Source organism: Pongo pygmaeus, chromosome 18 (genome assembly GCF_028885625.2).
Source record: "Pongo pygmaeus isolate AG05252 chromosome 18, NHGRI_mPonPyg2-v2.0_pri, whole genome shotgun sequence".
Classification (NCBI taxonomy): Eukaryota; Metazoa; Chordata; class Mammalia; order Primates; family Hominidae; genus Pongo; species Pongo pygmaeus.
In genome coordinates, this window is record NC_072391.2 from 87,141,785 (window position 1) to 87,155,374 (window position 13,590).

General features: G+C 56.8%; 1 protein-coding gene across 4 annotated transcripts in view; it reads left to right on the plus strand.

Annotated features, from left to right (window-relative positions):
- SPIRE2 (spire type actin nucleation factor 2) overlaps positions 1 to 13,590 on the plus strand; it is a 50,450-nt gene that overhangs the window by 22,468 nt on the left and 14,392 nt on the right. For all 4 annotated transcript variants that reach the window (XM_054455491.2, XM_054455493.2, XM_063654613.1 and 1 more), the window contains exons 2-7: positions 3,219 to 3,262; positions 7,405 to 7,761; positions 11,178 to 11,258; positions 11,379 to 11,543; positions 12,495 to 12,581; positions 13,024 to 13,147. In XM_054455491.2, coding sequence (XP_054311466.1) covers positions 3,219 to 3,262; positions 7,405 to 7,761; positions 11,178 to 11,258; positions 11,379 to 11,543; positions 12,495 to 12,581; positions 13,024 to 13,147 — 858 coding nt within the window. The remainder of the gene's footprint in view (positions 1 to 3,218; positions 3,263 to 7,404; positions 7,762 to 11,177; positions 11,259 to 11,378; positions 11,544 to 12,494; positions 12,582 to 13,023; positions 13,148 to 13,590) is intronic.

The following is a 13,590-nucleotide window of genomic DNA, read 5'->3' on the forward strand; positions in this document are numbered from 1 at the left end:
CAGCCTCCTGAGTAGCTGGGATTACAGGCATGTGCCACCACGCCCGGCTAATTTTTATATTTTTAGTAGAAATGGGGTTTTGCCATGTTGGCCAGACTGGTCTCGAACTCCTGACCTCAGGTGATCCACCCGCCTCGGCCTCCCAAAGTGCTGGGATTACAGGCGTGAGCCACCGTGCCCAGCCATGAACATTTAATTTTGATACTTTTTTGTTAACCTATGGAGTATTTGAGCCAGAGGCACAAACATTAAATTATTCCAGCCAGAAACTTCCCATGCACTGAGGACCTCGCCTGACGTGGGCTTAGTCAGCCCTTCCCCACAGGGCCCTGGTCTCTTCCAGGGAGCACCTTTGTTTGGGTCTGAGGTCTTCCACCTTCCCATGGTCTCGGCCCAATCACAGCTGCAAACGTGCTGAACGCCCAGCGTGGGCCAGGACTGCCCGGGCCCTGGGGACCCACACCCCCGCTGTGAGCCACACATTGTTTTATTAACTCCACTGGTGCGGGGGTGGATTGCTTTCCATTATGTTAGTGGGTCAGGCTCCCTTTATCTTTGGCAATCTTCCTGGTTCTTGATGGCATTTTGAAAATATTTGCGGAGTTAGCAGGTCCACTGAGCAGACGATTTCATGGCTTAGATATAGATGCATATATACATCTTACCTCATTCCAGAAAGAATTCCCGGCAGCTGGAGCTCTTGTTCTAGCACGGTCCCACCTGCCTGCCCAGTTCAAGGGAGGCCGTAGAATCAGGTGGATGTTTTGCATCTCACCCAGCGCAGCATCTTGGGAACCCCGGGGGAGGAGGGTTGGGGAGCACAGACCCTGGGCCCCACGGCCTGGCCCCACTCCTGGCACTTATCAGCCCTGATACCTTGGAGCAAACAGATTCATCCTCCGGGTCTCTGTTTCCTCATTTGTGAAATGGAAAGTGGAGCAACCAGCTCCATAGTGGGCACCTGCAAAAGGCAGGTTCACTCCCGGGCCTCCCTCAGGGCCAGGTTAATAAGCGAAATACGTGATTCCAGCTTCCACCTGCATTTCCACTCGGACTGTGGTTCTCTAAGAGGCATAAACAGTCTTGGGGGGACATCTCCAAATCGGGGGTCTCGGTCAGATGCCGACTTACCTGCTCTGCAAAGTCTCTCTCCCTCTGACCCAGGGTTTCTCATCTGACTGCTGTGATTTCAGGGTGCACAACCTCAGTCCTAGGCAGGTGGTATGTCTCATTTCAGACCACAGGGTCTTTCCTAAAGACGTGCCTCGATGGATGGAGCTGCTGCCTTGGCTGCCACTTTTTTTTTTTTTGAGACGGAGTCTCACTTTGTCGCCCAGGCTGGAGTGCAGTGGCGCGATCTAGGCTCACTGCAACCTCTGCCTCCCGGGTTCAAGCAGTTCTCCTGCCTCAGCCTCCGGAGTAGCTGGGATTACAGGCACCTGTCACCACGCCCAGCTAATTTTTCTATTTTTAGCAGAGACAGGGTTTCACCATGTTGGCCAGGATGGTCTCATTCTCGGGACCTTGTGATCCGCCCACCTTGGCCTCCCAAAGTGCTGGGATTACAGGCATGAGTCACTGTGCCCGGCTTTTTTTTTTTTTTTTTTTTTTGAGACAGGTCTCGTTCTGTTGCCAAGGCTGGCAGGCAGTGGTGCGATCTCTGTTCACTGCAACCTCCACCCCTCAGGCTCAAGTGATCGTCCCACTTCAGTCTCCCGAGTAGCTAGGACTACAGACACGCACTACCATGCCCAGCTATTTTTATGTACTTTTTGGAGAGATGAGGTTTCGCTATGTGGCCCAGGCTGGTCTCAAACTCCTAATCTTAAGTGATCCACCCGCCGTGGCTCCTCAAAGTGCTGACATTACAGGCATGAGCTGCCGTGCTTGGCCTTTTTTTTTTTTTTGAGACAGGGTCTCACTCTGTCGCCCAGGCTGGTGTGCACTGGTCTAATCTTGGCTCACTGCAGCCTCAACCTCCTGGGCTCAAGAGGTCCTCCCGAGTAGCGGGACTACAGGCACCTGCCACCATGCCTGGCTAATTTTTTTATTTTTATTTTTATATATTTTCTGAGATGCAGTCACGCTCTGTTGCCAAGCTGAAGTGCAGTGGCATGACCTTGGGTCAGCCTCCACCTGCAGCCTCCATCTCCCGGGTTCAAGTGATTCTCACGCCTCAGCCTCCTGAGTAGCTGGGATTATAGGTGCTCTCCACCATGCCTGGCTCATTTTTGTATTTTGTACTTTTAGTAGAGATGGGGTTTCATCACGTTGGTCAGGCTGGTCTTGAACTGCTAGCGTCAAGTGGTCCACCCACCTCAGCCTCCCAAAGTAATTTTTTTTTTTTTTTTGAGACAGAGTCTCACTCTGTTGCCCAGGCTGGAGTGCAGTAGTGCAATCTCGGCTCACTGCAAGCTCTGCCTCTCAGGTTCATGCCATTCTCCTGCCTCAGTCTCCCAAGTAGCTGGGACTACAGGTGCCCACCACCACGCCCGGCTAATTTTTTGTATTTTTAGTAGAGATGGGGTTTCACTGTGTTAGCCAGAATGGCCCCAATCTCCTGACCCTGTGATCCGCCTGCCTCAGCCTCCCAAAGTGCTGGGATTACAGGCATGAGCCACCGCGCCCGGCCCTCCCAAAGTAATTTTAAAATTTTTTGTACCCACAGGGTCTTACTATGTTGTCCAGGCTGGTTTTGAACTCCTGGCTGCTAGCAGTTCTCCCACCTCGGCATCTCAAAGTGCTGGGATTATAGGTGTGAGCCACCACATTTGGCCTCCTACTCCACCTCCTCCTCCTTCGCTCTTACTCCCAGCCATGTTTCCCTAGGGGCAGCCTCCTGCAGTGCCCGGGACAGACTGTGGGACCTGCTGGCTGCTCTCCAGCCCTGACTTGCCTCTGAGTGGTCACCATGGAGGGGCTGCTGCGTGAGGCACTGGGGGGGTCTGTCCACCAGCTGACCATCATCCTTCTGCAAGCAGGGGTTGCCTTGCTCTCCTGGCCCCTGTACCTGGGTGTCCTGCTTAGAGCCAGCTCGAGCTGGGCCTCATGGGTGTGCATCCAAATGACCGAGTGGCTGGGCCTGCTGTGAGCTTTCTGGTGTTCCGGCAGAGACTGGGGCTGTGGTGTGTGTCCCCGAGGGGGAGGTGCGGGGACAGCAGTGTTTATCGGGGTCCCGGGGATGCTGACAAATACCTTAACTCCCTCTTCTCTTACAGAACCTGCAACCATGGTCGTGCCACTAGCCAGCTCGGAAGCCCAGGTACTTTTTTAAAAATTCCAAATATTACTTGATGTGTATTAAAACGTACCTGCATCTGAAAATGTAAATTATAAAACATATATAGTTACACAGTTGTTTCAGGGAGGCAGGGTGCAGATAAAATACCCAGCAGGCTTAGTTGCAGGGACTTGATGAGACGCTGTTCACAGAGAGCAGATGTGGAGGAAACCACCAGCGTGGGGAGGGTCCCCATGGTGCTTCTGGCCTGGAGAAGAGGAGGCAGTGGTATCACCTCCTTCCACAGCTGGACAGATGAGGAGCACAGGTGATGTCTGCAGGGCCGGCCTCCCAGACACAGAGCTGGGGTCAAGGAGAGGACTTCAGGTGCAAACAGGAAAAATCAGCCTGGTGACCAGTGCCCCGAAACAGCACCCGACCAAAACTGGAACCTCACTACAGGGCAGGGCCTTCCTCTCCCATTCACCTGCCCTGAAGTCATGTCTGGAACTTCATGTTTTCACTTTCTACTGCCTTTTTAGTTTTCTTTGTTTTTTTTGCTTTTGTTCATTTTATTTTATTTTATTTTTTTGAGACGGAGTCTCGCTCTGTCACCCAGGCTGGAGTGCAGTGGTGCGATCTCAGCTCACTGCAACCTCTGCCTCCTGGTTCAAGCAATTCTCCTGCCTCAGCCTCCCAAGTAGCTGGGATTACAGGCACCTGCCACCACGCCTGGCTAATTTTTGTGTTTTTTGTTTTTTTTTTTTTGAGACAGAGTCTCTCTCTGTCACCCAGGCTGGAGTACAGTGGTGCGATCTCAGCTCACTGCAACCTCTGCCTCCTGGTTCAAGCAATTCTCCTGCCTCAGCCTCCCAAGTAGCTGGGATTACAGGCACCTGCCACCACGCCTGGCTAATTTTTGTGTTTTTTTTTATTTTGTCACCAGGCTGGAGTACAGTGGTGCGATCTCGGCTCACTGCAACCTCTGCCTCCAGGTTCAAGCAATTCTCCTGCCTCAGCCTCTCAAGTAGCTGGGACTACAGGCGCCCGCCTCCATGCCCGGCTAATTTTTGTATTTCCAGTAGAAATGGGGTTTCACCATGTTGGCCAGGATGGTCTCAAACTCCAGACCTCATGGTTCACCCACCTCAGCCTCCCAAAGTGCTGGGATTACATTACAGGCGTGAGCCACCATGCCTGGCCTTTTTTTTTTAGATCTACACTCTTGTTGCCCGGGGGGAGTGCAGTGGCGTGATCTTGGCTCACTGCAACCGCCACCTCCCGGGTTCAAGCAGTTCTCCTGCCTCAGCCTCCCGAGCATCTTCTGTCTTTTGTAAAACAGTTTTTCATGCCCAAGTGAGATTAATTGTTTAAAAAAAAAAAAAAAACAAGAAAACAACATAGATTTATCGCAAGACCTATTTATATATTATTAAACATAGGGGTACACCCAGGGTGGGTGTGACACAGACCAAAAGAGGCTATGCGTTCTGTTGTTGCTGATTTAAAAACAATAATAAAACCGAAGTCTATGTCACCACAAGTAAACGCTTAACAATTCAGTCATAAGACACCTGCCACCGTGGAGAACCTCGGGGCGTGGATGTTGAGACAGCATACGCTCAGATTGCCTGGCAGCTGTGTGTGTGGAGATGCCATTGTGCTATACGTAGTGTCCTGGGACGTGAGTGGGGGCCCGTCTGTGTGGCTGTGTCCAGTTGGTTGTCATGTGTCTCACTGTTGCGTTATACTTGGGACAGTTTACCTTTCTGAAGTCCAGGACTCCAGGGCTGGGAGGCCGGCTGGCCCTGCTGCCCTGAGTCTCCAAACAGAGCAGCTGCTGCCTACCGCCTGGAAGACCTTCCGAAGGGGGCCTACCGTGGCACATCTTAAACATTTTACAGAGAGCTTGGTATGCAGGGATGCAGCCTGGACTGTTTGTCTCAGAGGCGCATACGTTAACCTGATCGCCCTGTCCCCAGGAAAGACGGCAGAGGAGCTCCTTAACGTCTTGCTCCTGGGTTCCATGAAATGACTGCACAGCCCCTCAGTTACTGGGCAGGTGTCCTGGGCTGGCAGTACTGCCCACCTGCTGCCTGCACCTGCTGTGGGCGGGTGGAGGTGGGAGGCCCTGAGACTGGCTGCCTGCCCAGAATTTTCCTTATGGGAAAGCAAGTTTTTTGCTTTTCAGAGAAAGTTGCCAGTGACCTGGGCACAGAAGAGCTTTTATGGACGCAGCCTTCAGATAAGAGGCTCGGGTTGGAGTTAACCCTTTCACCGATGTGGTCAGGAAAAGCAGGGAGTGGCCCAGAGGGGCTGGGTGCTGCTCTGGACAGTGTGGGGGTTGGGGGCTTTGCTGCTTCTTCCCTCTGTCTGTCCTGTGCCATGAGGCAAAATCGGAGCCACACGACCGGGGACAGCAGGAGCTGAGGCCAGCCCCACCCGGAGCAGGTGGGAAACGCACTTCCTGCCACGCTGCCCTTCCTTGCCCTTCCCTCTAAGGCAGCTCTTCAGTCGGCTTCCTCACACCCCGCCCTCTGTCACTGTGCCCAGGAGGGGCCCTCAGATTCCTCTCTGGAGACCCCTTGCCCCAGGGGACCCCCCGAGCCCTGGCCAGGGCCCTGCTATCACTGGTCAGGTGTGGCTGTTAGGCTTGGCTGCCGCGGCGCCCTCTGACCTTGATTCAAGGATGTGTCTTGCCCGTCTACAGCAGAGATGAGACAACAGTGAGCCCCCAGGGTGGGCTGGGGCTCCACTCCCACTGACACACTTCCCATCAGTGCCCCTGCAGGTTCCAGGGCCTTCTGTGGCGTTTCTGCAGGACAGACGAGGCAGGTTCCAGGACCTTCTGCGGCTTTTTTGCAGGACAGACGAGGCAGGTTCCAGGACCTTCTGCGGCTTTTTTGCAGGACAGATGAGGCTGTGTTCTTGGGCCTTGTCCCTGGCCTGACTTTCACCTGTTCTTGTTCTGCCCGGCTCAGGCTCAGGTTTCCTGGGCTCCCAGTGGTGGGGGGGGGGGGAGTGAACACAGGAAATGAGAGGCCAAAGGGCCCCCCTGCAGGGCCACTGAGGCAAAGCGGCCCCAGGAAGTGGATAGTGCCTGGGGGAGGCGTGGCTCGATTGCCACACCATGGCCCCCCATCCTGGCACCATGGCACAGAGCTGAGAGAGGGGCCATGAGCAGCCGCCCGTCCTGATCCAGCTTGGCTAGTCAGACTGGGGTCAAGGGGACCGACCTCTCCATGCCTCCATCCCTGTCCCCACGTCAGTGTGGCTCGAGGTGAGGTTGGTACGTGATGTGCAGGGCCCGGCACAGCATCTGCCATAAGGAGTGCTGTCGTTATATTTGTGTGCGTGGATCTTTCTTTCCTTGTCGTAAAGGGAAACTATGAGGACCCTTTAAGACATGGAACACAGCGCTGTGCAACTGAGTGTCCCTGTAATAGCCATCAACCTTCTGTGTCCGGCTGTGCCGCCTCTGCCTCCCTGTCCCAGCAGAGCTGACCACCTGGGGGCCACCTGGGCCTGTGGGCCTGGAAGTCAGTGCAGACGATGGTGACTAGATCACTCCACAGAACCACTGGTGCCCTTTGTGGTAGATTATGAAAATCAGGGTCCCTGTCAAGTAAAATCAAGAAATGCTGAGTTAAGAGGTCGCTACTGTGAAGCTTCACTGATTTTTAATGTGCTTTTAAAAAAACTCCTTTTTTTTTTTTTTTTTTTGAGACAGAGTCTTGCTCTGTCACGTAGGCTGGAGTGCAGAGGTCCCATCTCGGTTCACTGCAACCTCCACCTCCCGGGTTCAAGCGATTCTCCTGCCTCAGCCTCCCAAGTAGCTGGGATTTCAGGCATGCACTACCATGCCCGGCTCATTTTTGTATTCTTAGTAGAGATGGGGTTTCATCATGTTGGTCAGGCTGGTCTTGAACTCCTGACCTCGTGATCCGCCCGCCTCGGCCTCCCAAAGTGCTGGGATTACAGGCGTGAGCCACCGCGCCCGGGCAGGAACATCCTTTTCATCCGGTGCATGTCTTGCTTGTGCCTTGGTCTCCTCTGGACCGACAGCTGCTGTCTCCCTGGCCGGGTGCTGGGCCCTCTGCACCCACCAGCCGCCTTCTCCCCTCCCCTCCTCCCCGCCCCACCCCCCTGCAGTACCGCCCGGTGACCGCGCCCCTGTCCCGCAGACCGTGCAGTCTCTCGGCTTCGCCATCTACCGCGCGCTGGACTGGGGGCTGGACGAGAGCGAGGAGCGCGAACTCAGCCCGCAGCTGGAGCGGCTCATCGACCTCATGGCCAACAACGACAGCGAGGACAGCGGCTGCGGTGCCGCCGATGAGGGCTACGGAGGTCCCGAGGAGGAGGAGGAGGCCGAGGGCGTCCCCCGCAGCGTGCGCACCTTCGCCCAGGCCATGCGGCTGTGCGCAGCGCGGCTGACCGACCCCCAGCGCGCACAGGCGCATTACCAGGCCGTGTGCCGCGCGCTCTTCGTGGAGACGCTGGAGCTGCGGGCCTTCCTGGCCAGGGTCCGGGAGGCCAAGGAGGTGAGCGGTGGGTGGGGGCAACCGTGGAGGGTCCGGGAGGTCAGGGAGGGGAGCGGTGGGTGGGGGCGACCGTGGAGGGTCCGAGATGCCAAGGAGGTGCCTGCGTGTGGGAGGGGACTGGCAAGGACGTGTCTTCGTGGACAGAAAGTCAGGTCGTCAGTGCGACTGCCGCTGGCGTTATGTATTCCCACTTAATCCTCACGCTTTCTTGTTGTTTTTTTTTTCGGGGGGGGTTTGTTTGTTTGTTTGTTTGTTTTTGAGACAGGTTCTCACTCTGTCACCCAGGCTGGAGGGGCAGTGGCTCGATCTCGGCTCACTGCAACCTCCGCCTCCCAGGTTCAAGCAATTCTCCTGCTGCAGCCTCCCAAGTAGCTGGGATTACAGGTGCCCACCACCGTGCCTGGTAGTAGAGACGGTGTTTCACCATGTTGGCCAAGCTGGTCTCGAACTCCTGACCTCAGGTGATCCGTCTGCCTCGGCCTCCCAAAGTGCTGGGATTACAGCCATGAGCCACCATGCCCGGCCTCACACTTACTTCTTACCAGAGAAGTTAAGTGGTGGGTGCAGCCTCTTCCCCAACTGCTCTCTCCTGTTGCCTCTAAGTTGTTATCCTCTCCCAGCACCCATTATTCTCTCTTCCTCCACTTTTACATCTGCAAGAGAGCGCCCTTCCTCCTGCCTCCCCACCAGCCTCTCCACGCCCTGGTTCCTTCTGAAATAGGATGCCAAAGGTGGCCCCTCTATACTCAGGAACCACAGGGAGGCTCAGCGACTTGCTTGGAGCTTTGGGTGGGGACGAGCCGTTTGGTGAGAAAACCCACTTGCTGGGCCTGTGACAACCCAGCCTCATTCTCCTGCCCCTTACAGGCGGAGGGGCCGTTTGACAGATGAGCAAGTGCAGGCTCTAAGGCTGGGACCCTTGCCCGAAGCCACAAAGCAAGAGTCGGGCAGTGCTAGGCTCTGACGTGGCTCCCAAGCTGGAGCTCTCCCCTGGGCCTCCTATCTCTCCATGGACTCAGAGTTAGGAGCAACCATCCCTCTCTGACTCTCTCAGCCTCTCCCTGGGCACGGCTGCTGCCCCAAGGGAGCTGATGTGTTTCTGTGTCGTGGGGTCTCTGCACACATGGGCTCTGCCTTTTATCCCATCAGTGTCTCATGGAGGAGAACGCCAGGCCTTGGAGAGGCAGGGGATTCTCTCTTGCCTCGGTGGCAGAAGGTGTTTTCGAAGTTAACTGGTGCTGGTCTGTCATTCCTCCCTGACCTTTTATGGTGCTGTGTCTCCTGTCCTCTAACCAACGAAGGTTCCTGGCCAGTTTCCCGGACCCTCTGAGCCTTAGCATGTGGTTTTGACACCAGGCGGCAGCCTGAGCTGCTTGGCCTCATCTGCAGCCCAAGTGTGTGCCAAGGTTGGACGGCTCTCCCCCCACCCCCCAGATCCCATGATCCATCTTCCATCCTCCCTCTCACCCCCCAGATCCCATGATCCATCTTCCATCCTCCCCCCACCCCCGGATCCCATGGCCCATCTTCCATCCTCCCCCAACCCCCGGATCCCATGATCCATCTTCCATCCTCCCCCGACCCCTCGGATCCCATGATCCATCTTCCATCCTCCCCCCACCCCCCAGATCCCATGACCCATCTTCCATCCTCCCTCTCACCCCCCAGATCCCATGATCCATCTTCCGTCCTCCCTCTCACGCCCCAGATCCCATGATCCATTTTCCATCCTCCCCCCACCCCCCAGATCCCATGGCGCATCTTCCATCCTCCCTCTCACCCCCCAGATCCCATGATCCATCTTCCATCCTCCCCCGACCCCTCGGATCCCATGATCCATCTTCCATCCTCCCTCTCACCCCCCGGATCCCATGATCCATCTTCCATCCTCCCCCGACCCCTCGGATCCCATGATCCATCTTCCATCCTCCCCCCACCCCCAGATCCCATGATCCATCTTCCATCCTCCCCCACCCCCCAGATCCCATGATCCATTTTCCATCCTCCCCCCACCCCCCAGATCCCATGACCCATCTTCCATCCTCCCTCTCACCCCCCGGATCCCATGATCCATCTTCCATCCTCCCTCTCACCCCCCGGATCCCATGATCCATCTTCCATCCTTCCTCTCACCCGCCGGATCCCATGGCCCATCTTCCATCCTCTCTCTCAGCTCCCCCTTGGCCTCCTGGGACATGCTTCTAACGTTCCCGCAATTAGCAGTTGGTCCTCATGCTGTCCTGTCTCTGATCAGGCTGTTTTCTGCTGCTCAGATCAGTTTCTTACCCAATGAAAGCTCTTTTATTCCTTTCTTAGAGATGGAGTCTTACTGTGTTGCCCAGGCTGGTCCCAAACTCTTGGGCTCAAGTGATCCTCCTACTTCGGCCTCCCAGAGTGCTGGGGTTACAGCTATGAGCCACCGTTCCCGGCCAGGAGGCTCTTTCTTTAGGAGGAAACGGCTCTGTATGCAGGCAGTTGATGGAGGCGAAGTTTGGGGAATTGGTAGTAGGACCAAGTGAGCGAAGGGTCTCTCCATGGGGTGTAGCTGTGTCCGTTGGGATTTTGGCCAGGAGCGGCCTGCTCAGGAATAGGTACAGGTGTTCCCGGAAGGACAGGAGTGCCACCCTCTGTGCCCTTTGCCCTGGGCTGGCATACATGAGGCCTGTGGGCAGACACATACCTCACGCTGCCCAGGGAGTGTCCCAAAGCAGTGTGGCGGGTACCTGGGGCCGAAGCCAGGGTGACCGGTTCTGCCTTGGTTGTGGGGGCTGTGCCAAAGGGCAGGTGCTTCTCTAGAGTTGGGACTTCATGAGAGCAGAGGCTCCGTGCCACCGAGATCGTGCCTGACGGAGGCAACAGGTGCCGCGCCTTCTTCCCAAGTTCTCAGCACAGAGCGCTTCCCAAACAGGCCCTCACAACAGTGCTGGCACCTTCCCCAGTTCACAAAGTACATACCCATGTCTGTTTCCCTGTAGTTGCTGGGCAGCAGCTCATCCACCCTCCCATCCACCTGTCCACCATGTATCCATTCACCCAAGCCATGCACAAAGACGGGCCTGTGCCACACTGCGCCGAGCCCCAGACGCTACTCAGAGAAGCAGCTCAGCGTAAAGGCCCGGCTGGGACCTAGAGCAGCTGCGGGGGCTCAGCGGGGTGGCAGGGTGAATGGCCCACCTCAGAAAGTGCTGTGTGAACTGAGTGGAGCCTCCACACCTGTGTCCGCCACCTGTGGCGATGGCTCAGTTTCCCCAGATACCTTTTCGAGTCCTACAGCCTGGGCCAAAATGCCCACTGATCTCTTTTCTGGCTGGTTGAGTGGAGCCCCCGTGACGTGGTCGTGTCCCTGACGGACGGGGCCCGTCTTGCATCTGCCATTCTCGTACCTCCCCTGGACTAACGAGCATGTGTGGTCACAGATGCTGCAGAAGCTTCGAGAGGACGAGCCGCAGATGGAGACGCCGCGGGCAGAGCTGGACAGCTTGCGTCACACAGACTGGGTAAGACTCGCTCCCACCTGACTGGGCCACTGACGCAGCCCAACCTGCCGAGGGTCTCTGCCTGGGGGGCCGTGGAGCTTTACCTGGGGCTGAGAGCTGTTCTCTTCCCCCGGGGCCCAGGCCCGACTGTGGGTTCAGCTCATGCGGGAGCTCCGCCACGGAGTGAAGTTGAAGAAGGTGCAGGAGCAGGAGTTCAACCCCCTCCCCACCGAGTTCCAGCTCACGCCCTTCGAGATGCTGATGCAGGACATCCGGGCCCGGAACTACAAGCTGCGCAAGGTCATGGTGAGCGGGGCGGACGCAGAGGGGCATCCTAGATGCAGAGGTCGTGGTGCGCGGGGCGGATGCAGAGGGGCAGCCTGGCTGTTGGGCAGCCCACCCCAGAGCGGCCCAGGGTCCCTGCTCTCTGTGCTGGGTACTGGGTCATAGAATATGGATTAGGGAGATGTGGTCCCAATTCCCACAGCTCGATATCACTTCAGGGACAGTGACCAGGCAGGGGAAGGAAGTGTGGAAGGTTCTGGAGGACCAGGAATGGCCCCTGGAGGCCACAAGAGCCAAGGCTGTAGGATTTTTTTTTTTCTTTTTTCTTTTTTGTTACGGAGTCTCGCTCTGTCGCCCAGGCTGGAGGGCAATGGCGCGATCTCGGCTCACTGCAAGCTCCACCTCCTGGGTTCAAGTGATTCTCCTGCCTCAGCCTCCCGAGTAGCTGGGACTACAGGCGCCCACCACCAGGCCTGGGTAATTTTTTAGATTTTTAGTAGAGACGGGGTTTCACTGTGTTAGCCAGGATGGTCTTGATCTCCTGACCTTGTGATCTGCCCGCCTCGGCCTCCCAAAGTGCTGGGATTACAGGTGTGAGCCACCTGCCTGGCCTGGCTGTAGGATATTTTTGCTTTAACAAAACTCATGGAGCCCTTAGGACGTGCCGGCATGGTTTTTATGATGCCCCTGTGAGGTGTGTGCCACCCCACCCCACCTCCAGATGAGTCCCAGGTGCTGGAGGCTAGCGGTGGGGATACGTCAGACCATGGATGCCGTGGCTGCCCAGAACATGGCCTGTGGATCTGCCGTGCGTTTACTAGGGAAGCAGCTGGGTCCCTGCAAGCAGAGAGTGGGAGGGCGGGTAGGTGTGAAGACCAGGCAGGCTGTCCTTGGGCTGAGCAAGCCTCTCCCAGTCGCCCTGCACTAGCGGATGGTCCCTGCAGGGCCTCAGATCAGCCGTCCTCCCCGCAGGTGGATGGGGACATCCCGCCCCGGGTGAAGAAGGATGCTCATGAGCTCATCCTGGACTTTATCCGCTCACGGCCTCCACTGAAGCAGGTGCCTCCCCTGCCTCCTCCTCCTCAGGGGCCTCCCGGGGCCTGGTGCTGTCCTGTAGCCAGCCTGGGAGGTGTCCCAGCACGTCTTCCTGTGGCCAGCCTGGGAGGTGTCCCAGCACGTCTTCCTGTGGCCAGCCTGGGAGGTGTCCCAGTGCATCTGCGTCACGGGTGAGGCGGACAGGCTTCCTCCTGCCTGTGTGCCAGCCCAGGGCTGTGTGGCCCTGGGCCCTTTTTCTGGGAAAGGGCCATGTGAGCCATGCCCACCCCACCCCAGGTGCATGCGGAGCCCAGAGCCCCCTGAGAGCAGCACTCCCTCTGGGTGGTCCTGGCCGGCTCTTTCTACTCCAGAGTGGGCCCGTGTCATGGCCACTTCCCCACCGCAGGTCCCCCTTCCGCACTGCAGGTCCCGCTTCCCCACCACAGGTCTTGCTTCCCCACTGCAGGTCTCCGAGAGGCGGCTGCGCCCGTTGCCACCAAAGCAAAGGTCCCTGCATGAGAAGATCCTGGAGGAGATCAAGCAGGAGCGGAGGCTGCGCCCGGTGCGGGGCGAGGGCTGGGCTGCCCGCGGTGAGCGAGGGGATGGCAGGAGAAGAGAGCCCGGTGCCCCCGGCTGGGGTCCCCCCATTCCCCTGGTCAGGTTGCACATTGGAAGGTGGCGTCTCCCTGAGGGTGCCTGAACCCATGGAAGACACAGAACACCTTAATTTTTGAGGCACACAGGCTTTTGAAACTCAAATTACTTGGGGATAAAAAATTTAAATTAAATTAAAATAATATATATATATATATTTGTTTGAGATGGAGTCTTGCTCTGTCGCCCAGGCTGGAGTGCAGTGGAGCGACCTTGGCTCACTGCAACCTCCGCCTCCTGGGTTCAAGTGATTCTCATGCCTCAGCCTCCTGGGTAGCTGGGATTACAGGCACGTGCCACCACGCCTGGCTAATTTTTTTTTTTTTTTTTTTTGTAGTTTTAGTAGAGACAGGGTTTCACCATATTGTCCAGGCTGGAC